Source organism: Lontra canadensis, unplaced genomic scaffold (genome assembly GCF_010015895.1).
Source record: "Lontra canadensis isolate GAN:19392208 unplaced genomic scaffold, GSC_riverotter_1.0 scaffold46, whole genome shotgun sequence".
In the NCBI taxonomy this organism is placed as follows: Eukaryota; Metazoa; Chordata; class Mammalia; order Carnivora; family Mustelidae; genus Lontra; species Lontra canadensis.
Genome location: NW_022631040.1, coordinates 10,549,628 through 10,574,650, shown reverse-complemented (window position 1 = coordinate 10,574,650; position 25,023 = coordinate 10,549,628). Strand labels below are relative to the sequence as shown.

Below are 25,023 nucleotides of genomic sequence, written 5' to 3'. Positions count from 1 at the left end.
AAAATTAAACGGGAAGGGAAGAAAATCAACCTACTGCTATTATCGATTAGGACTTCCTCAAATTCAAGAGTTTATACAAAAATGACTAGATCAGTCAACCTCTCACTCCATTTTAGCCTTTGCCGTCATCTTTCCCAATCTCCTGACGAGTGTATTGAACATGAAAAGGACTGGATATGCAGCTGTTGTTTTTTTCTAGAGCCAGAGTCGCTTCTAAATTCCTCTATACATCGTATCGTGACAAAGATAGTTCAGATGAATACTAGAAGCTCTCTGAACTGGCTTCCACTCAACTAGTCAGATTCACCAGTATTCTCCATTTGTTCTGTAATGCATATTGGCGTATGCTGGGGTTCATTGCTGGAAAACTCCTCTCTAGTATGTTCCGAGAACTTCTGGTCTTACACGAGTCATATGCTTAGCAAATATCAACTGTACATGTTTCTAAACCAGTGTATGACAGTTGGGCTTGATATTGTAATTATCCAGGGGAATCAAATGGTCTAGAAAGGATGAAATGCAGGCCCCAAAGTTAAGAGAGCTGTTGCTTCTGTGAAAACCAAGGTGAATGCTTAGGAAAGTCTTCAGTACAGAAAAGTTGCTTTTAAAACACTTAAAAACAAAACAAAACAAAACACCAGTTTGGTGGTTCCTCATAAAGGTAGACATAGAATTACCATTTGACTCAGTGATTCCATTCCTAGGTATATAACCAAAAGAACTGAAAGCAGGCACTCAAACAGATACTTGCATCCCAATGTTCAAGCAACATTATTCACAATCATTGAAAAGTGAAAACAACCCAAGTATTCATCAACAGATAAACAAACAATATAAATAAAACATACCATAGACACATGTTATTTAGTCATGAAAATGAACAAAATTCTGACATATTACAACACAGATGAATCTTGAAAACATTATGCTAAGTAAACTAAGCCAGACACCAAAGGATGAATAAAGATGATTTCACTTCCATGAGGCACCTAGGATAGGCGAATTCATAGAGATAAAAGTAGAATAGAAGTCACCAGGCTTGTTGGATAGGGAAAATGGGGAGTTACTGGTTAATGGGCGCAGAGTTTCTGTTTGGGAGGATGGGAAATTTCTGAAAATAGTGAGTGGTAGTGGTTTTATGACATTGTAAATATACTTAATGCCACTGAATTGCATACCTAAAAAATGGTTAAAAGGTTAAATTTATGTGTATTTTACCACAACAAAGTCTTTCTCTAATTTCAGATGTCAGAGAGACAGCTATAGAAGAAATAACAAAAGGAATAATATAATAAAAACCTAGAAGGAGCCTGGGGCACCTCAGTGGCTCAGTTGGTTAAGTGTGTAACTCCTGATTTTGGCTCAGGTCATGACCTCGGGGTCCTGAGATCGAGTCTCATATCAGGCTCCACGTTCAGCATGGAGTCCGCTTGGGATTCTCTCCCTCTCCCTCTGCTCCTCCCCCAGCTCACTCTCTGAAATAAATAAATAAATAAATAAATAAATATCTTAACAAACAAACGAAAAACCCTAGAAGAATCCTGCACTTGTGTTGCTCAACACATTGCCCTGAAATTTCTTTCTTCTTCAAAGAAATGAAAAACTAGAAATTGTAGGTGATGCATAACGGATGTGGTTCATGCAAAAAATACAACATGGATTGGCAGTAGGCAGAGCCATGGAAAAGTCCTTGGCCTTTTATAAAACACAAAGCATGTAAAGTGTGTGTGTGTGTCTGTGTGTGTGTGTGTGTGTGTGTCTTTGGGTATGTATATGCATATACATATATATGTTTTAAGTTAAAATATCTATTTACCTCTCTCACTCACTCGCTCCTGTTTCTATAAAACCCCTGCTTTGACTTTTTTTTAAAATAACAGACCAACAACTGTTTCTGATTGAATTAGAAAGCATACTGAAAATGAAATTTAGCTGCCTCTCGCTTAGCTACCACCCACAGTGGTATGAATGTTACCTTCATTACATTATTGATATACACACATTATCTATAATATGTGCAAAATACCCACATACCGCCTTTGGCAAGGCTCTAAACTCTACACTGAATTACAAAACTCCCTACACAAAAGGATCCATTCATCTCTCTGGCACTGGAAAGCAGCCAATCAGGAGTGGATCGAGGCAAAAGTCACTGATGTTACCCAATAGTTCAGGGGGAAAAAAAAAAAGGAAGAAAGAAAGAAATAGAAGACTAGATGCAAAATTACAGCCAGAGGAAATCTTAGTCTTAAAGGAATAACAATATAAATCAACTCAGGATTTGGCTTAGACACCAAGGGCAATACCTATTCCTCTCCTATGAGACACTGGAAAGAGAGAAAGCAAGCATTAAAAATTCTATTTTACTTTGCATATTCAGACATCAATGGACCTACAGGAGAACTAGGGAGCAAATTCAACCCAGACTTCTAATGCAAAGGTAAATTTAACAATAGGGCTGTAGAGAAAATTCCCAACACTAGGGTAACTAGTTGTTGCTGTTGTTTTAAATGCATTTAATGTTTTTAATGTACTTAACATTTAAAAGCATTTAAATGTTTGTAGTTACTGGCACAGAGTGATTAGCAAATGCTGAATGAAGAATTTCCTCTGCTGCCCAAGAGCACAGTCTCTCAGAGGTGCCTGACCTCACACTCTTTAACTTCCCTACCATGAACTATCAGTATCAGAAAGTTCCCAGAAGGCCATCGGCTCCAACCCATATGATTCATTCATTGACATCTTGGTCTCTGAAGACTTCTCATGATGGCGGACTCAGGACTTCTTGAGGAAGGCCCTCTTGCTTCTGAATAATTTGTATGTTGTAATCCTTCCTTCTCTTGGATGCAAAATCTCCACCAACTAGTCTTACTTAATAATAATATCATTGCTTCTTATGGGTACTGTCATTTCTGGTTTTTCAAGTATTTCCACAGGTTCATGTTTTTTGGTCTTCACAAAAACCCTGTGGTGTGGATATCATGGCCCTTACCATCCAAGGTACACAGCCAAAGGGAAAGAAGCCTGAAGTACTTACCTGGGTGATCACAGCCCTGTAAGAAAAGTCTGGACTAACATCCTGGCCTCTTCATTCCAGCAGAGAGGGTTTCCCCATATTGTGTTTTGTTCTCTGGAAAAAGACATGAAATTCTCTTTCTTTTCTATGTCAGGCCCCAGTCATAGGAAGTGCCTCTCTCAACGGCTTCCTGCAAGATGAGGTTTGAGGTCCTTCACCATCCTTGTTAAGCCCCGACCTCGATGTTCCTCTTATAATCACTTCTTCAGCGCACTCGGAGGCCGTCTAGCAGGATGCGGAGAATATCACAGAATGTGCCACATGTGGAAAAGAGGGGCGATTGCTTCCCTTGTTCTGGTCACTATTTTTAATGCAAACTATTTACTTTTGGCACAGCCACATGACACCATTGAGTCAGAGTAAACTTTTTATAAAATAAAACCTTTGTCCTGACACAAACCATTAAGTCAGATTTTCCAACCCCAATTCTTTCTGGAATGACACAGAATAAAGAGACAGAAATGAAGGGGAGCAAAAAGGGAAGAGAAGGTTGGTTTATCTAGCCACATGGTTCTCTAACTTCAGCCTACATTAGAAACATCTGGAGGGTTTACTAAATAAAACACAGATTGCTAAGCCCTAACCCCCCAGACTTTCTGATCTAATAGAGATGAGATTGAGGCCCAAGCATTTGCATTTCTGACCTATTCCTAGGTGATGCACAAGCTGCTGGTCGACTCTGAGAACCAGAGCTCTAGTCTACATTTATGCGATTCATTCTCGAACCTAAATGCAAATTGCACATTATCTCAGTTAATTTTGAACTCCTCATTTGACCTTGACCTTGGTTTTTAGCCTCTTGGGAGCTCTCTGAATCCTGTTTGCTACTCAACATATATGCTATTCATCAGGGTGATGGTAACATCATTAAATCACCTAGAGCCAAAACCATAACCTCTTGCTGGATCCTTGGGTCCTTCTTTCCTGGTTGGCCCTGTTTCTTTAATCAACACTCTGTGGTTTAATCAACACTCCTTATATACAGCAGAAAAAAGTAGTTCAGTACTGTGAGGTGTGAGGCCCAGTTTAGTTCAGGAGTCTTGCCCATTTTGCTACTGACAATCGAATCCGGTGGTCCGTTAGGTTTCTTTGAAGATTCCCATAGGGCTTGCCAAGTGCCTTTGGAAATCGTTAATGCAACAAAAAGTTTCATAGGCTTTGAAGTCAGGCAAACATAAACTAGCACATACTGGATTTGTGATTTTCTTATTTATAGAATGGGTTAATAAGACCCACCTTCTATGGTTGTTAATAGAATTAAATAACACATGAGTAGGGAAAGCATCTATCACATTGCTGGTATTCAAAAAACGTGAGTTATTATAATTATGTTCCTTTTCTGGTCAAAATCTTCCAGAGGCTTCTACTGTCTAGTGAATAAACTCCAGATCCCGTAGTTTAGTATTTAAGACATAATTTGCTACCAATCTATCAGCCTAGACTTGCCTCTCATCCCTAGAAAACTAATCTAAACCCTATCCCTAAAATGTATATTCCATGTCCCAACTCTGTGTTTAGACTAGAATCCCTATCAGTATGCCTTCCCCACTCTCCCAGTTATAACTTAAAAACAAAAACAAGCTTAACAATCACAAAAACCTTCTTACTCTTCAGCTCAGCTTTTCAATGAAATGGTCACTTTCACTCTGAAATCCCTTTTCTCGTCCGAGCCCCTCAGCCATCACTGTGTGTGCCAAGTATTCAGCCCCTTGCACACCGGCCTCAAGGGTAATCCTGCTTGTGCGTAAATGTCCATTTCTTCCAAGGGAATAACCAGCTACTAAAAGAGAGAGGGAAACATGCACTTATTTACATCCCCATAATCCCTGTGCTCTAGTTTGCTGACCCTGGAGGCTTAAAGAATTCATATTCACTTATTTAATTTTAGAGATCTGACTCTCTGGATTGAAATCTTGCTTCCATCAACCTTTCCTCTCCTGCAAACAGACAAACAGAGCCCATTCCTGAAGGTGTTTCTTGGCTTTTCTGCAGGAGGAACAGGTGATTCTCTGATATACCCTTTGCATTGACTGTGGAGGAGACGTTTGTCCATATGAAAAAAAACAAAAGCAACCTATAAGTTCTGTAATATTTTATATGATCAGTTCATTAGTTTGGTTATTGATTCATTTGTTGAATAATTGCTGGGCACCTTATACATGCATGAGTCTTCATTTATTCATCTGTTCCAATGTAATTTCATAGCTCACTTCTCCAGGCTAGTTCAACCGCTCTGAAGCACTTGTTGTGAGGAAGGCATTACGCTTCTGTCTGGGATAGTAAGAGGGTCCCCGCTCCTAAAAGAGTCCACACTCTAGTAAGGGAATGAGGTCTCCCAACAACAACTGAAAGCCTTCACAGGCCACAGTGAGGTCATGATGCAGGGCATGACCGGGAGCAGGGAGATAACTGTCACCAAAGTGACACGTAACTACTAACGTTGGAAAGGCTGGCAAGAACCCTGGGCACTGCGAGAACACAGGCCACATCATAGAGACGTCCTGGCTCATTACAAAAGAGAACAAATAAATGTCATCTTCCTTTCTCTGCAGGGCTCCTTCACCCATCCTAAGCACCGGAAGCTTGAACTCAGGGAGAATTTGCCCCGGAAGTACATTAATGTACTTGGAACACTAGCTCTTGGAACAGAGCACTACAAGCTGGGTGGTTTAAAAGAGCAGAAATGAACTCTTTCACAGTCCTGGGAGTCAGAAGTCAGAAATCAAGGTGTTGGCTGGGCCATGTCTCCTGGGACACCTCCTAAAGGGGATCCTTTCTTACCTCTCTCAGTACCTGGTGTTTCGTTGGCAATCTTTGGCATTTGTTGATCTGAAGCTAGCTAACTTCGATCTCTGCCTTTGTCTTCACGTGGCATTGTCTCTGTGTGTCTCTGTCTTTACATGGTCATCTTCTTATAAGAACACTGATCATACAGAATGAGGGGTCTACCCCCTACCACAGTAGGACCTCATTTTGACCTAACCGATTATATCTATAATGACTCTATTTCCAAGAAAGGTCACCTTCTGAGGTCCCAGGGATTAGGACTTCAACAGGTCTTTTTTTGAGGGAACACAATTAAACTATCACAATAAGTGTTCATATGTTACACTGGGCTGAGTACGTTCCAAATGCTCTGACCATGAAGTCCTTCAAAACAAAGGACGTTCTGGCTCTTTCTTATTCTTCCACAAAGTATGCCACTGAATTTGCACAGTCCGTTCTTGGCAAATGCTTGTTGACTAGCAGACTTCATTAGAAAGACACACACAATCAAGTGATAAATAAGCCCTTGAGCAATCCATCTTTTATGCTATAAATTTGGAATTTTATGCACACACATCACAGAGATTATGTGTATGTATATACCATATTTATGTATATGACAAGAAGGACAGAAAGAATTATCAGTGTAAGCAACTTTATACTGTCTTTTCCTTTTCTATTTAATATATTTCACTGTGGAATGAAAATAAGGGAGAAAAAGCAAGAAAGGGAATTTTCAAGTAATAGAAAGTAGGGCTTTTTCAGAAGTAGGGAAATGGCTTCTTTTCTTGCCCTGAGGCATAAATGTAGCTCTCTGTTCCTGCTCGCCTGCAGGCTCCTTGAACAACACTGGGTCACTTTAGGGTGCTTAACACACAGACAGATTGCCTGATGATCCTTCAGAAGTGGCTTAACGGACCCAATACTTATCTTGCTTCTCCCATCGCCCTGTCTTGTAATTGCCCTGGCTCCTTTGAAATCGCATCCCTCTAAGAGGAGGTGGTAATGTATACCTCACAAGAGCTTCGAGAGGGCCTGGAGAGTAGACTCCCATGGAGTACAGATCAGCTTCAAAAGAAAGACACACATAAAATACAGTGTCTCTGGGTCTCAGATATCTACATTATTGTGTCACTATAGTAAGTCTTTCTCTGTAAGGCACAGAGTTCCTGTATTATACATATCCGTGTGCAATTAGGATAAAGAAGGGCATATATAGATCTCTAATGACCTTTATGGAAATGTCGCCAGAGAGGTCTTCAAGCTACACATACACACACAAACACACATACACGTGCACACACACAGGAAAGCCTTGCCTCTGTGATGAACACACCTTATAATTCTCTATTGTTTCCTTCCATTTTTTTTTCATTCTCTACAGATGGGCCTTTGTGCTCACTGCCCGTATGCATAAACAAGTAAATTCATTTCCACAGGTCTGAGGGATGAAGGAGTCCTTTGTGTGAACACAAAGTCTCTCAGATGTCACAGCTCAATAGCATTCAGAAGACCATCACCTACGAATCACACAGCAGAGGAAAAAAAAGATTCAGCTGGGCAAAAGTCACATCGGTGCAGGCTAGAAAGAGATGTGTGCAGGCCAACAGTTAAGAGACAGCATCTGAAGGGAAACTAGGTCAAGAGGTCCTTGAGGCTGGACCACACAGCCTAGGACTGCGGATTTTGATAATTCCAGTTGTTACCTGCTGTGGGAAGAAGGAGTCTCCCCAGCAAGACTGCAAGCTCTCTGGGGCCATATCTTCTGATTTTTTTTTGATTGATCTCCCTTTCCAAGTCCACTCTGACTTGACACCAACACACACATACTTGAAAACCATACTCCTAACACCCTTTCCTACTTCCTGGCTCCCAACAACACATATGGCCTACATTACAATTTAAGTCCCTTCTTACATTCAGTTGAGAACTTTAATTTAGGGGGTGAGATTATAAAGCAATGAGTCGAAAAATAAAATAATGACTCCGGTTTTTCTGCAGACATAGAGTTTATGGGTTACCTAAGAATATCAGTTTCACGAATCTCTTATGTAATATTTTTTTTTACCTACATCATTATTATCCACTTAACCAGCACTAGCTCTGAATAAATAACAAAAAAATGGGTAGATATATGTTTCTTTCTCGATAGTTAGACAGATATCTTTAAAACAAATGTAGCAGAATTTCCAAATCCAAATAAAGGAAAAATATTTCTCAGAAGAGTCCCCTCATGATATTACACACTTATTTCACAACATTTCCTTGCACTTGAATCTCATTTTGAAATACGTCTTCAGTTCCTTGGAAAACATTTGTTGAACACCCACCGCGTACCACGTACTGTTCCGGGAATCTGTCCCCAGGGGTGAAGGTAAAGCAGATAGAGGAAGGGCAGAAGATCAAGTACAGCCAAATGATGAAGGGCCTGGAGGGGAAGCATGCAGTGGAGAGTGGGGGTAGGAAATGTTGGGAAGAGGGGCCTTGAGATGTTAGGGTGGCCACGAAGTCCTCTGTAAGCCGGTGACATCTGAGGAAGCACCAGTGGGAAGGAAGAGAGGCAGGAAGGACCATGTGGGAGGAGGGTACAGTGGCCAGAGTTTAGGAGGGAGTAAAGGCAGGTGTCTGAGGTGTAGCCAGGAGGAGGAGGCGCGGGGGGAGGGGCCTGAGTGAGAGCAGAAAGCCCAGTGGGGGGAGGGGACCCTAGCAAGAAACAGGCCCAGGCACAGTAAGGGCGTTGGCTCCTTGGTGAAGTGAGGTGAGAAGCCATCACAGGGCTTTCTACAGGGGATTGAGATCTGACCCACATCTCAGTGGAAATCACTCTTAACTACACACACACACACACTCTAAGGAGGTCAGGGGGCAAGAGCCAGGCCGGGGGACCACACCTGGACCGGCCAGGACGCTACTGCAAAGGCGAGAGGCAAAAACCCCTTGGATGAGAGTATCAGCCGCAGATATGAGAAGGGGCTGGATTTCAGATCTGTCTTTAAAAACCAGCCATCACGTAGGAAAATTAATTACTTTTCAATTTCCTCTTCACCAGAACTTTGGCAGTTTCCAAAAATTAACACCACCTTTCAGAGGTTCGGATCTGTTTCCACTGAAGGAATTTCCAGTTATGTATTTGTAGGCTCTGAATCCAGTTCTAGAGGAGAGGTTTAAAAAAAAAAAAAAAAAAAAATCCCGAGCACTGTGAATATCAAGAAATAAACGTACATCCTCCCTCGGAACCATCTTTTGCCCTAGTGAAGGTTGTCCAACAGTTGGCAGACACTAAGAAGATTTTTTAAAACAGAGCCTTATGAAGCAAACAAGGAGCTGCTCCCCACGAGCCCGCCCTGCCCCCCTGATAACAGGAAGTCGGCCTGATGAGCCCTCATCCGACCAGACATGATTGACAAAATCACACAGTGGTATCATAATCACAAACCATGTCTAGGGGAAATATAAACCATGTTCTGGATGATAAGCAAACCCTGATAATAATGCACTCTCCGTGCATCCAACGTGCCAGACCCTTCATGTGCATCTCCTCCCCGTGACTCATTAGAACGGTGATCTCCATTTTATGATGAAAAACTGAGGCTCAGAGACATGAGTGGTTTGTAAGACCAAAACGCTAATAAATAAGAAGAGGCAGAAGATGAACCCAAACCCCTAACCCCACCCCCCCAAACCCCTCCACAAAGATTCTCTTCTTTCCGGCCTAGAGCTGCTCATCAGTGACTGAGCGAGACCGCCAGGAGTGGAACTGAGTTGAAAATAGTATTTCAGGAGGCTCTGAAGTGAACTCCCGGGGCAGCCACCAAGAGCCTGACCCTGCAGTAGTGGAGACCGGAGGGAGTTTTCATTTTTACGAGACTGTGAGCAGATCAAAAATCGAAGAGGCTGTTTCTTACAAAAGTTCAAACTTGATGCTTTGGCAACTATAGTAATAATATGAGAGTAACCATTGAGTCGAAGTACATTGTGTTAGGAGTTTCCATGCATTCTGTGTTCTCTTTACGAAGTCCTGGCCAAGGAGGTGTTTTTACTCACATTTTACTGATGTGGAAATTGGCTCAGTGATGTGACTTCCTCAGACTCTCCGGAGGGCCAAAACCACACCTTGAACTCCCACTGGCCCCACCCCAGAGCCTGCGTTCTTCCTGCGAGTGTGGGCAAGTGGTCCAGAGCAGGGCCTGTGGGGCCAGACTGCCCGGGTTCAAATTCTACCTCTGCAAGGGCCTGGGTAAGTTACTCGACTTCTCTGTGCCTCAGTTTCCTCTTTTGTAAAATGAGGATAAGAACCCACCTCAGAGGCTTATAAAAGGATTGAATGACTCCATCTATATAAAACACTTAAATCGTGCCTAGCATACAGTACGCTCTGTGTGTTGGTGATAATTATCAATATCATTACACAATCATATTCCACAAAAGGACCATGGAATTATTAGTAACTATTGCATGACTATCCATGTTTTTTTCAATACAGTGGGGAGGACTACTATTCGCACAACTTTTGGGGTCCTGTCTGCTCTCAAGGTTAACATTGAGTAACGTCGTGACTTAACCCGAATGATAGCAATCCGGTTTCCTCATGAGGCAAGACTGTCATTCGATCAGTTTGAAAAAACCAGAGATATTAATAGCCTTGTGCAAACGAAGTGTTTATTATATATACCTCATGGCTTTTTTTTTTTAAGCAGGTTACTCTACTGTGTGTCTCCAATGTGGCACCAGAGTCAGGATCAGCATTAAGGGGATTGTATGCTGTAAAATTCTGTACAACAGAAGCACAGTATAACTTTTTTTTCAGTAGCACTTTTTGCAAGTCTAACTTAACAGACAGTCGGTTTTTTTGGCTGACCTCTTTTTATTTTACACACCCTTGGGCAATATGAGAAATGAAAACTGATCTGTGTGTGTGTGTGTGCATAGGAACACGTGCATGTGCATGTGGTTGGGGTTCGGAAAAGGGGGCAATTCTTATTAACCCCATCAGTGCCATGCTCCCCACAGTGATGGAACCTCACCCTTTGTTTTGCCACCTTAGAGTCCCTTCAAAAGCAGGCTCAAGCCATTAACCTTGCATTTTCACTGTAAAGCCTCAGGATGTACATAGTTTAAAATATTTTGCAGAGATTATATATGTATATATAAAATTATATATACACACACATATCTATATTTAAAACATTTATATGTATTCTATATATTACATATATAAGATTCAGAATTCCTCTGAAATCCACTTGAGTTTATTTCGTCTCAGCATATTTATCTTCTACCAACCAACAGGCACCCATCAGCAGACTGTACTCTCCCAAGCTATCTGCCACCAACACTAACGGTCTCATATCAGTGCCATGCAAGAAGATGACCTTTTTCTCCCAATGTTTTATGATGTATGAGCTCATGACATCACCTTGTCTCCCAAGGAGTGATTTTGCATGATCTTATTAGTGGCCTGAAGCTAACAAATTACTCTTAAAAATAATCTGGCAACTGACTTGGGCGGGTAATTCTGTTAGGGCTCTTCCTCTTCAAGGAATCAAAGGTTTTGAAGCCAAAATCGAAGAGATGACATGGAAGGAATTGAACCAGGACATGTTGAGTGCCCACTCTCCATCTGCGAGGTAGAGACATTGTTTAACTCACCCTTCCAATAAACACCAAGATAATCAGGAATTGTTCAGGAAACTTAGGTCACTTGCCTAACACTCTTGCCATTGAACCCGCCACCATGTTGCCTCGTAAAGGGGGAAAAGAGAACATAAATGGAGCCATCGAATCCCGGGGTATTAGCGCACACACTGAAACGCAGTCAAAGGAGTCCCAACATGATTAAAGAAATCGCTGTGCATATCAACTAACCAAACCTGCCCTGACCTCAGTCTGATTTATTCAGATATCCCTGCTGTAAATACTGCTGGTCTCAAGGGAATCTCTTGATTCAGACAGATGGCTTCCCCCAAGGAGTCCAACCTAGAATGCCAGGCTGCCCCCCACCCCAAACGGTCACAACTCCCCCTCTGGGGAAAAAAAAAAATAAATTCGGAGGCATTTCTCTGGATCCTCCCAGCTTTTGCTTTAAGAGTACTTTGGGAATATCTCTATTAGTGGAAAAGGTGTACTTCTGAGACACAGTGTCAGATAACGGATTGTTATTTGAGGCCATGAAATGTTGGGGTAGCTTGTTATTCAGTGACTAGATTGTCAAAACAGTCACGAAAGTACAAGTCTTACTATCCTAGAGGTGGTACAGTTTGAAATGAGCAGTTAGTTTGGAAAGGGTGTGAGTTAGTGAGGGGAAGCTAGAAATATCTGAAAGCTACAAGGTCCTTTGAGGTCAGTATAGCTAACGTTAAGTATTGGTTGGTGGTCTCATGGGGCCATGAAGTCATGACTGCCCTTAAATAAGTTATTAATTTCTTGGGGCCTCATTTCTTCACTTGTAAAATTGGGAATTTTCCCCAGTCCAAGATGGCAGGTGCCTTTGTTCAAGTTGGTGATATTCATTTTGAAGAATGTTTCTCTTCCCTATCTATTCTCTCTCTTATAACTCTGGGCATGATTTTAATCATAAATGTAGGAGCAGGTTAATCAGAGAAAGATGTGTTCAAATTTCCAAATGAGCTGAGAGCTATTTTCAAGACTGTAGGTTCGAAGGCATTCCCAGATCACTGGAGCTTTATCTGATCGTATTCCAATAAAGGCTGCCTTTGGCATAAAGCTTTAAAAACATGGTAAGGGTCATTCCCATTTGGAAAAGGTTCAGTTTGTGTCTTTTTTCCCCTCTTCTTTTTCTTCATCTATCAAAGTGCTTTATCCCCCTCATATTCCCTCCAGCATTGGTGTAGACTTGACGTCATTGCACGATCCCACCAGTATATGCTATTTACAGTCTGTCGACATCACCAAAGTCAGAGCAGGAGGACAGTAAGGCTTTATTTTACCACCATTCATCAAAGTTCTGACAGACTATTCTGTAGAGAGAGGACAGCCGTGAGAACTCCGAGTCCCCTCACCAAGCTAAATGTGACTTCCACGGAAGCTCGGGTGTCCTAAAGCTCCCAGGCAAGGAGAATCGACACACGCACAGCCCCAGACAAAACAAACTGTGAACCCACTCACAGAAAAGCTATCTTATCCAGCCTGGTATTCTGACTCTAGAAGGATACCTGTATAGATCCTATGGGACAGAACGACCCCCAAACCCTGCCTGAAATCTGGGATTTCCAATGGAGAATGAAGAATGCGCATATCCAAAGATCTGAGAGCCTTTGCAAACCACACCTGTCCAGACGCAGGTTTTTAATTTTTTTTTTCCCTCTAGGGAGAATTGGAATCTAGAGAAAGGGACTGTGGGCGGGCCTTATAAAAGTTCCCATAGGGCTTTCATACTCGGGGGAGCACCAGCACCTACCCATGAACTTGCATGTGTGCATACTTATACACACACATTCTCCCCCTGCTTAAAACAAATGCCCTGAGGAATTCTAATAAATTATCCATTCAACCCTCTGAACAGCCTGAGAACCTATTCATAGTCCTCCTACCCTTCTTTTTCTAGGGACTAGAATGCCAGTAGCGTGTCAAGTATACAGTAATCAAAGGGCATCTGGAAACTTCAGAGGCTTTGTCCTTCTGAATAGTGGAGCTCTCCAAATAGCAAAAGATCTCCTCATGTAAGTACCAAACTTGCCCCCACCCCCACAAGGTAACGTGTCCAGCAGTTTTAGACATGAAACTGAAATTTTATTACATGTATTCAGTTTCCTGAATATCATATCACCTCACCTTCATAATTCAAGGCTCTTATCATAAGCACCAATTTCCGTACCGGGGCTAGAAGAGGGGAAAAAAATAAATAAACTCCCTCTAGAAGAGGGAGTTTATTCCTGAATGCTGCAGAGACGGCCACATGGCTGCTGAAGGCAAGTGGAAAGTCAGAGAACAAGCCAAAAATGGGACTCCAAATAAAGACACCACAGCAGACATCAGGAGCCAGGTGGGATGCCATAGCTGTCAGGGCTGGGTTAGCTATAAACAGGGTAAGAACTGGAAAAAGTGCCTGCAGCAAGCACCATGTTCATTCTATGATCTGATTTTCAGGGCCAGTATCATCGAGGTAGGTGGGCAAAATTCCAAGTCTGAAGGATCATCCGCTTCTGCCAAAGCATCCACCCCCAGCCCTCCCCTTCTAATTCAGCGCTTCTGATTTCTTGTGGTCCTAGAGACGACACCCCTGGTCACAAGTGAATAAAGGGCCAAAGGCTGCCTTTCCACAAACTCAGCTGTGTGTGTGCTTTGTGTCTTCTGTGACAGTGGTCAGGGGTCTCTGACTTACTTCCTAGCTGTGTTTCAGGAGATGAGACTGCTGCCTCATTGAGCTCTCCATAGATGAGGAATTGTTTCTTTCCTTCCTTGCCCTCTAAAAGCACCTCCTTCCAGTTCCTGTGTTCAGGGACAGTGAACAAGCCCATGCTCACCCTCTTCACACAACATGCTTCCATCTTGCGCTATTCCTCTTCCAACTAGGGACTCCGATCTGGGCAGATCTTACTGCTCCAGTGATGGGAAAGCCCGTGTGGCAGTAACCTCCCAGAAGGTACACAGCCACTAAGAAGTCATTGAGGAAGAATTTACTAAAGGTCCTCTAAATGACCAGCCTCGAGGGACACATCCCTTCCTGGCGAAGAGATGGTCTCCGAGAGTAAGGCAAGTGCTCAAGTTAATTCTGCCCTTACAAGAGGCCACCCCTTGGAGCACAGGGTCAGGGGCCTAAGAGTAACAGTGACTTGGCAGCTTAGCTTAGAGGCAACAAGATGTAAGAGATCCTGCCTTCAACTGATTGAAGTCAGACCACTGAAATGGAGCCAGGGAGGATAATCCATGATGCTATCCTCCATACACAAGACATATAAAGGCAATTTTTTTAAAGATTTTATTCATTTATTTGACAGAGAGAGAGAGATCACAAGTAGGCAGAGCAGCAGGCAGAAAGAGAAGGGGAAGCAGGCTCCCTGCTGAGCAGAAAGCCCCTTGCAGGGCTCGATCCCAGGATCCTGAGATCATGACCTGAGAGAGGCTTAACCTACTGAGCCACCCGGGCGCCCCATATAAAGGCAATTTAATTGAGAAAGAAGGAAAGAGAGAACAAGGAATCATGTTTTTGTTTTTATTGTTTTTTTAATTACCTTGAATTATCTATCTGGCTACCTTTGCCCTAGCTTCTTTTTCAGAGAACCCAGTCTTTGTTTTCCCTCCAGATACCAATCCACTCTGACTGGCGTGGTTTCTCTTGTTTTCCTTCTCTTCTGGCTGATACCGAGGCAAAGAGGAAGGGAATGCACAAGGTGTAGTGAGAAGCAGGCACCTGGGAGTCACAGCTGAACTGGGGTGGCCACCCTGCCCCTTCCTAGCTGTGTTGATCCTGGCCAAGGGACTTACTTTCTCTTTGACTCAGCATCTTCCTCTGTGAAAAGGAGGAAGAACACAGTAGTCAAAAGAATACCTTCAATGGGCGAATGCAGTCAAAAATGTCGAAACTTCCAGTAATAAGATAGTTAAGCCCTGGGGGTACAAGGTACAGCATGGGGACTGTAGCCAACCACGCTGTAGCATGTATTTGAAAGTTGCTCAGAGAGTACATCTTGAAAGTTCTCACCACAGGGAGGAAAAATTGTGTAACTATGGGAAGTGATCGATGTAAACTGAATTTACTGTGGTAGACATTTTGTAATACAGACATACGTCAAATCACTACATTGTACCCCTTAAACTAGTATCATGTTATACTGCTATTATATTTCAGTCATTTCTATAAAAGAAAAGAATACCTCATCATGCCAGCCTCGCAGTAGAGCTGGGAGTATTAATGGAGACAGTACTTATAACACGCCTAACAGAGTCTCTGGTACTCAGGAAGCCCACGCTGACGATATCCTAGATGACCGGAAGGAATGGCTGCTTCACGGTGCTCTCAGAACATGCACCAAGATTTGAAGTCCTCCAAGAAGAGGTCCTTGGGGATTCATTTTAATAAGTAAGAATTGGCTTTCATGAACACACATGTCAACTAGTACTTGAAGACTCTTTTTAGAATTTTTTAAAACCTACTCTCTGCAATCTCATACACAACATTTATGAGCGGGGTAATTCCTCATTCTCATAACAAACACAAAGAAAATTCTCATCCAAAGTATCGACGTTTCCAAGTGTTTAGAATCCAGAAAAACTAGAAGTTTCTGCCTACAGATGTCAATATCTTTCTTTTCCTCAAGTAAGCCCCGTTTTTAGTCGTACAGTCACCCATGCCTCCTCCTTAGCATCATGGTTCTCTGGTGTGTTCTTGACCCTTAGTTTCCCTCCAAATACTCTCTCTGGAGGACAAGCTTCTCCCAGTCTCCTCTCACCTCCAGTCTCTCCCAAGCACAATCTATATGGTGCCCTCGACAGGCCCCTTCAAGGCTGTTTTTGAATGGGTTGCTCCTCTGTCAAGAATGATCGTCCCTCATCCTGTTTTAACTGATGCTTCTCAAGGACCTGGTCAGATGTCAACTCCCTGGTGAAATCTCTTCAACTCTGCCCTCTACACACACCGTTCCTATCACCCTATGACACGCGGAAGTCACTCGTGCACAGGTCTGCCTCCCTCCTCAGACTCAGGGCTTTTTGAGCAGTGTTTCCAAGTGCATTCGAATCACCCAAAGGTCTTATGGAAACGGTAGATTCTGCTCTACGTTGTGTGCATTCTGACTCAGTGAGTCTGGGATGGCACAGGATGTTCTGCATCTCCCTCAGCTTCTAGAAAATGCCATCTACTGCTCTGTAATCCACTTGAGAAGCTTTTAAGAGCCTTTCAGAAATGTCAGTGACTTGGCACTTCTTCATCCTCCTCCTCCTCCTCATCTTTTTTTTTAAAAGATTTTATTTATTTATTTGACAGACAGAGATCACAAGTAGGCAGAGAGGCAGGCAGAGAGAGAGGAAGAGAACCAGACTCCCTGCCAAGCAGAGAGCCTGATGCAGGCCTTGATCCCAGGACCCTGAGATCATGACCTGAGCTGCAGGCAGAGGCTTTAACCTACTGAACCACCCAGGTGCCCCGTCATCATCATCTTTTAACACAGGTGCCCAGCACCTGTACTTAGAGAGATGAAAGTGATGTCAGGGCTGCCTGAAATAATGCAGGGCAGAGGCAGACAGGAAATGGAGGTGGGGGGAGCTGGACAGAGAAGGAGGTTAGCTAAGGGGCAGGAGATAGGAAAGAGGGGACAAAAAGAGGGAAAATTATAGGAAGAGAGAGGACAATAGAAAGGCCAACACTGTCTGACTTTCCAGGTTGGGGAGGTGGACTTCTGGGCGCCATCCCTCCCGGGGGGGTGCCCCAGCCCTTTATGCCACCGGAGAAGTGTGCTCAGACCTTCACCACTTCCTTCTAAAGGTTCTTCCTTCCCGACCGATTGAAGAATGAGGTACCGAGAGCAAAGGTATAACAAATGAGAGTCTCCCTCACGATTGTGAGTGTCCAGAATGGTTTCTGTCACAACAGCAGAAAGGATTTTACCCTAAGACTTCAAACTAACTGTTCACCAAACAACGTACACGAAAGTTACCTGGTAGAGTTCGATCCGTTGTTCGGGCACTCTGGCTTTCGGGTTCTGTAAACGAAAGACTCTGAACTCTGCTTTCACCAAGTTGGATGCATTCTTCTCCATCGCCGAGACGTCAAAGCGGACGATTCTGAAGTAGGGTCTGTAGAAAGTGGGCGGGATGGCATCTGTAAAAAGGGCAATCATTGAAAATGATAAAATCCATTATTCTCTCAAAAAGGACCCTGCGGCACGAGATTGTCTCAAGAAAACATACGGGAAATATCTACAGAAGGATTTCGTTTCCAAGGGCCAATTTAATACCATTAACAATTTAACCAGAGGGGGAAAAAATAAATAAACATGTGCATTTGGTTACCGGAGTCGCAGATTAATAGAGATTAACAAACCACTTCCAACTCCGTTCGAGGGCATGCTGTTAACCCCATCCTTTGAAAGTTGACAGAGCTGTGGAAAATCCTAGATGGTTGTGAACTGGAGCAAGCTCGTGACAGTTGATGCCTGGAGAGAGCTGTCGGGCTTACATACACTTTAATCAGATGTGCCAAGAAAATAGCTTCTAATGGCAAGCAGTCTGCCCATGGATTTTTTTTCCTTGAAGTTTTGGCATCCAAATCCTCTGCTCTATCCAGGTTCGTGCATTGCATCTTTTTTGGCTTCAATAGTTTGGTTTTTTCACACACATATGACCAAATATACCCTCTAGTTAAGTTAGGGTGAGAAAATTTGAATTAAAAAAAATAATAATAATATCCAAATACGGGTTATCTGGTCTAATGAGGAGAAAGAGAGGAAGAGTCAGCCCCAACACCTTCAGTTCTAAGCTGAAACACACTGAGGCAGATAGTACACAACAATTTCAAGTTCACGGGTTGCTAGAGGTTTGCTGTTATTTTACAGTCATTTGCCACTGCCTTTGAACAAGCACCTGAGCTTCTCCAACAAAACCCAAGCGGGTCCCCATCCTGGCCACGCAGTTCAGACACGGCATCTGTTTATGGAGCCTGTACACTGCACAGGCCACTTGTTCCAGATTTTTCTACAATTCTCCTCCCAGATCTTCTGCAAACTTTCCTTTATTATTCCAGAATGTTCATCCAAATTGGGTAGCTCCAGTCCTTCCTACCCTCTTCTCGAATGTGTAGCTTCGTTACAACATAATCATTCACAGTTGTTTATGGCTTTTTATAAGTGTTTTTATTACTTCTGCATTATGTTTGTTTATTTTGTTTTCCCCCGTGGAAATTTTAAGAATCTTGAGGGCAGAGACCAGATTTGCCAGGTCGTCCTCCCTACCCCTGCAAACCCCACAACCCTAGGACAGGGCCCCCTGCACACTTGGAATTCACCAACCATCCCCTGTTGGCATAGTTGGTCATCAGTAGGAGTCTTGAAAGACTCGGCCATCTGGCTATTGGCAAGACTAACTTCTTATTAAATAAACGAGCCATCTTGCCGATCTTAAAATAGAAATAAATACCTTTCATGATTTCTTGGGAAACCCGTGCCCTGACGATGAGACTGGGAAAAAAAAAAAAAAAAAAAAGCGAGAACATGCGACCATTTGCCGATCTTACGAGCTGGCACTCTTTTCCCTCACGGGGGCTGACCCCAACCCTCTCCCCGCATCCTGGGACTCCCAGAAAGCCACTTTTGGGGAAGGGGTGAATTCCCAGCCACGCTCCGCACCATGACTGCCAAACGACCTTGTGAATGGAAGCTTTGTAGCTCGCGAGCCAGGAGTCTCCGAAACAAACAAACAAACAAAAACCCCCAAAAATCTAAAGCATCCGGGTGTCGGAGAAAAGAAAGTATTCATGCGGACACAGTGATGGCTCAGCGCGCTAGAGCTGCGAGGGAGTCGGGGGACGGCTTCAGGCGGACGGACATGCCTACAAGCCACCGGGTTTTCTGCACCCCCGAGCGCTGCAATTTGAAAAGGTCACCGCTGGGCTGCTGGGAAGAAATCGATCTTTCTCTCCTCTGGAACACGCCGCCCCCTCACCCCCGCCAGGTGATTGGACCAGCTGGTCATGGCCTGACCAGCTCAGCCGCAAACAGGCGGAGGCCCAGCCCAGAAGCTGGAGCCAGGCTGGAGCCAGGCTGGAGCCAGGTCCTCCGGCTTCCTACACCCTCCAGGCTGGCCAGAACCTTCCGCAGGCCGAGTGGCTGAATTCGTCTTCCCATGGCCCCCCCATGAGACAGCAGAAGCTTCTTTGAAGCTTTCTCTGAAGCAGCATCCGGAGGAGCAAAGCCCATTCGGCGCGTTTTCCCCTCCACGCTCTGCGGAAGCCCCACAGGCCGGTTCCTCTTCCCCAAACACCCATCGTTCACACCCACCCGCCCCAATCTCATCGCTCCATCGAGTTTGTAAATAAGTGCTCTTGAGATTTATTTTTATTCTCTTTCGTGTTTATTAAACTTGGAGCAATTTTTCCCCCCTCTCTGGTCTTCTGCCCAAACTCACTCTCTCTTTTTATGGCTGCTTAGGACCACGAGGTCAATTTTGTTTCTTCTTCTTCTAAGCAAATTGTCCAATGATCCTGTCCGAGGCTTTTGAGCTCTGAAGGGGCGTTTGCAAATATTTACAGGAGCAGCTTGATGGTTAAGTGCAGCTGTTCTGCTCGGCCCCCTATACACTGGCGAAGGGCCCTCCGCCCCTCCGGCTCTTAGAACCCCTTCCGCTAGTTCTGTTTCAAGACCTGATAACACAGATCAGCATTGTGTGTGTGGGGGGGGGGGGGTGGCGTCTTGCTTTAGAAGCAAAAGGAGCTCAGACGCCAGGAGAGACCCCTAGAGCAGCCCCCATGAGCAACTCTGCTTTGGTCTCTAACCACAGCGAAGGGACCAGGCCAGGAGGAAGCCGCAGCCTCCCCCGCGCCCCTGCTCCTGGACACGAGGTCAGGAGATCCCTCAATAAAGACTGTTGACCAGAAAAAACTGACGACTGCTTCCAAGGGCCGGTTGCAGCTGTCCCCTGCTGTCATCTGCTATGGGTCACCAGCCCCCTGCCCGGCGAAGGAACTTGAGTGACTTGGCAAATGTTTCTGCATTGGGGGGCAGGGGAGAAAGAGTCACAGCAATTGCTCTGGCCTGGGCTGTGACCCTCCCCTTGCCTCATAAAAGCTTCTGCAGGCACAGTGTGGGCAGGGCCGACAGCGGGCCATAGACACCCAGCCGGGGGATGGGGCCGGCTCGCTCCCAGGGCTCGGGGCGCCAAAGCAGCCGGGTGGGGATGTAATGGCTTATGCAGCCCTAATCCACCCACTTCGCCTTGGAGGGATGGAGCTTTTTCCTCTACCTTCTCCAAGAACTCATTTCCCCTGTTGGAATGGGAGTTCTCCCCGAAGTCCTCTGTAATTCCAATCCCAGCTCCTACTCCCCAGCCAGGTGGTCAGGTACTTGGGCTTGACCTTTGCCAATTTACCCACACTCACATCCTGGCTGGCTCCTGCCTCTCCATTTCTGACCCACTTTTTTTTTTTTGTTCAATCAAATTGATTTTCCTGCAACCCTTTGGATCAGACCACCAGGCTGATTCTCTGCCTCCTCGCGTGCTCTCTCCCGCGGGCCTGCTTCTCAGGGAAAATCTTGCACATGGGAGATTCCAGAATGACATCAAGTGAGTGGTGTTTCCCTCGTCTCAACACTGGCCATATCTCCCTGCTGAATCAAATTTGGGGGAATGGACAAGAGGGGGGGGAAATGAGGAATTCTAACTAGTTATCACTTTACAAAGTAACAGTGAACAGGAAGCCTAATTATGCATTTAATCACAAGCTGCTTATATAAGCAACGTATACTGACTTGTTATCTGTTCCAATGATTTAATAATAGCTTATTATGTATTATCTTCTCCTGAAGTAAACGCCTCCAGTCCAGGAATCTTTACATACAGTTCTTTGATTCATCACAGCCCAGGGCCCGCGGCATGGACGTGTGACCAGGCAGTCACACAGAGTTCCCATGCTCAGAAAAGCGTCATACTCTAGTTTAATGCTCCACAGTCGCCATCTTGAAATCCTTAATAATTTCCTCTTTGAATTGAGGCTTTAGAAAGGAAGTCTGATGGGACAAATGAGATGTGCACAGGGGGCGTAAAGCCTTGGCTCGTGAGCTATTCCATCTCTTGTTACCTGCGGGCCTTCCTAAGATCGGTCCTCAGCCCTCTAGCCCTCACCCCTCTAGGGCCCCCAGCCTCCCCTGGGAGAGTCGGGGTCAGGCACACACCGTTGAACCCTCTCAGGGCAGCCCAGAAGTCGTTTCCACCTGAGGCTCACAGCATTGCCATGCATTCGGAGGGAGGGTAACTCTTGCCCACTGTGACCCAGGTTACCAAGCACCCTGCAGGTTTGCAATTCTATGGGCTGGAGTGGCGGTCCGGAGAGGCCAGGCTCAACACGGCATCAGTCTGGTGGCTGGAAGAAGCAGCAGGCGCCCAGCTGCACAGTCCCAGGGTAAAGGGCAGAGCCCTGGGGGCTACGCGTCTGCTCCTGCTCTGGGAGCATCCTTGTACCCATGGGAGCACGACATCAAGGAGCCCATGACATCACCGCAACAGGTCAAGAGAGAGGAGAGAGAAAGGGATCACGGAGCCAAGGAAGAAGCTTTGTATTTTAGAATCTTTGACAGCACATGTTCCCTGCTTTTTAAACAAGAGGCCCCACATTTTCATTTGGAAAAGCATCCACACAGTTTTAGAGCCAGCCTCACCCCGGTGAAAGCTACAGGATCTTAATGCCATGTGGGACCTTCAAGGTCCCACATGGCATTAAATTAAAAAAAATTTTAATCCCAAATCATGAATTTTAATCCCAAATCATCCGGTGCTAGCTAATGGCAACGGGGACATTATTGGGCTTTTCGGAGCCCGTTTCTCCATCTATGCAATGATTTAAATAATTCCCTATCTGATATGCATTGAGTCATGTGGTCAGGATGCATAACGAAGCAGATGGAACATTGGAGCCCTGGTCTGGCACTAATTTCCCCGCAGAAAGGTCCCTTCCTGTCCCCCTCCTCATTCTGCAGCAAAGCTGCCACGAGCTCCTTAGGGCTTCCTTGAATACCCTGGGGGAGAGAAAACTCTCCTACTGCCTACTAATTAGAAGCAGAGAAGAGAAGGAGCAGGAGCAGCTAAGTGGACTGGGGCAGTTTAAAACTACTCTACCTCGGAGTCCCTAGGAGTCAACCTAAGTTTCCTCAGAATCCCCGCCGCCCGCCTTCAGCCTCCTGCCTCAGAAAGGGGCCGAGAGACATCTTTCTTCTCACTGGACTTCTCTGGGTCAAGCTATTCCACTGCCCCCTCTGACGCTCATAGTAGGACTACTTAGAAGTAGTAGTAATAGGACTACATAGTAGGACTACTTACCCAAAAAGGCAGCAAAAAACACCACCTGAGGAAAGTCTGACAGCATAACCAGTATGATGAGCTCTGACAAAAAATGTGGACGGGGGTCTGCAAGAAATACCCCGGAGAATGTGCAGGGCTCGGCCTTTAGAAAGGCAAGGAGTCACTCGACCATCTGGAGCTTACTTCCTAATACGGTTGTCTTCTTGCCGGAGGCACTCACCATTCACCTGAACCTTAAATACAAGGTAGTCTCCCTTCCTGGGGACGGGATGCGCGGGCCTTAGCAAGTAGTCCAGGCTCCTGGTGATAAGGGGAGCTGTGGGCCCTCCATAGTGGGGGTTCTCAAAGTGTGGGTGTGGGGTAGAGGTGGTCCGCATTTTGTCAAATTCCTTGGGCAACTCGTACATTCCCTAAAGCTTAACAACCACTGAAATTAAAGACAGAAGAAAAGAAATCCACCAAGAAGACAAAGGAGCACCTAAGAGAGATTTTTTTTTTGAAAGCACCGATCATCACATACTACTTAAATTGAAAATACTAATTATTAGTCTTTCTTTTTTGTCCATCTCCTGCTGCTAGAATATAAACTCCATGGAGAGAGCTTTGTTTTATTCAATGAAGTATCCTAAGTATCTAGGAAAGCACATAGAACATAGTAGTCATTCATTAAATAGTTTTGAATGATTTTTTTTTAAGATAAAGGAGTATCTAAACTTTTTTTAAGAAAGAAAGTAATCTATTGGAAGCATCCAAACTTTTGATCAGGCATCACACATGAATAAAAAGAGTAGGACAGGGTGCCTGTGTGGTTCAGTCAGTTAAGTATCAGCCTTTGGCTCAGGTCATGATCCCAGGATCCAGGGATAGAGCCCCACGTCGGGCTCCCTGCTCAGTGGAGAGCCTGCTTCTCCCTCTGCCTACTTCTGCTCTCTCTCTGTCAAATAAATAAATAAAATCTTTTTTAAAAGAGGAAAGAAAGAAGAAAGAAGAGAAGAAAAAAAGAGAGGACAGAGAAAACGTGAAATGACAGCAACACAAGACTCTGATAATGGATAAACAGAATTCCCCCATGATTTGTACTAATTGTCTCCCTTGACTCCACATTTCAAACCAGAGAACTTTGAAAATATGAATGCCTGGGTCCCAGCCCCAGAAACTGTTTAATTAATTGGACTGAGAGTGACTTTCTTAAGCCCCTCAGCAGATTCTCAAGCAGAGACAGAACAGAGAACCCAATCCCTTAAAAAGGAATTGATAACACTTAACTTGAAGAAGGAGACAACAGAGAGACCCCAAATATTTCAGTCTTGCATATGGAAAGTTCTTATTTTCCAAAAGGGCCAGAGAGTCATATGGCTCAACATATAAACATTTTTATAATAATTTAGAAGAGTTTTTAAAAATGCACTGTCTTTCAGGGTTGGGAGTGCTCGCCTCACAAAGAATTCGTGTAGTTTCAAGACCAAAGATGCAATGGGGTGTCCTGAAGCTGGGGGCGGGGGGAACTAGGTAGCCACCCAGCTCAGTTGTGAGCTCATCTTTCTCATTTTGATGTTCTCCATTCATGAGCCTCCAAAAAATGGTTTTCTCCCCTAAATCCCACATTAGATGATTGTCACTCACTACCTATATGGGAATTACCTGGGGGTGGGGTGGGAGAACTTATTAATGTGCTTATCACCTGGCTCCATTCCAGACCTACAGGGAGGATTTCAGATGATTCTGTTTTACACTCAGGTCTGAGAGCGTCTGCCCTAGCCCACGGTCCAACCACAAAGAAGTTGGCTAGGCTTCCCTTCCTGCTACTCGGGGTCATGAACTAGCCAGGGATGAAGAAAATATGTCCCTCCACCATCCACACCCTGAAAAAGAATGGCCTGGATCACTGCAGCCTCAGAATTCTACTCCATGACCACCTCCCATTTTATTCCAGCTTCTTATACGTCATTTCTGCTCAGAGGGTGTTTTTCATCCCCATTTCACAGACAAAGAAATTAAGAGCAAGGAGAGTGAACTAGCTCTTGGCTAAGGTCAAGGCAAGCCTGGCTCTTCCATCAGTTCTGGCTTTTTACCCTAATGCCTGCCTTCTGCACAAGGGAGTCCCTTGAACAAGAAGGCATGACCATCACCCCAGGCAGAAATGCTGACCCAGGTACTGGAGCACTGCCACAAAACCCAACACGGAGAAGTGGCTCGTTCTCAACTAGGGATCAGCATGA

The 25,023-nt window shown here is 44.6% G+C and overlaps 1 protein-coding gene across 3 annotated transcripts in view; it reads right to left on the bottom strand.

Annotated features, from left to right (window-relative positions):
• Nucleotides 1–25,023, bottom strand: part of TGFB2 (transforming growth factor beta 2) — a 79,030-nt gene that overhangs the window by 12,363 nt on the left and 41,644 nt on the right. For all 3 annotated transcript variants that reach the window (XM_032872936.1, XM_032872937.1, XM_032872938.1), the window contains one exon: nt 17,455–17,618. In XM_032872936.1, the coding sequence (XP_032728827.1) occupies nt 17,455–17,618 (164 nt within the window). The remainder of the gene's footprint in view (nt 1–17,454; nt 17,619–25,023) is intronic.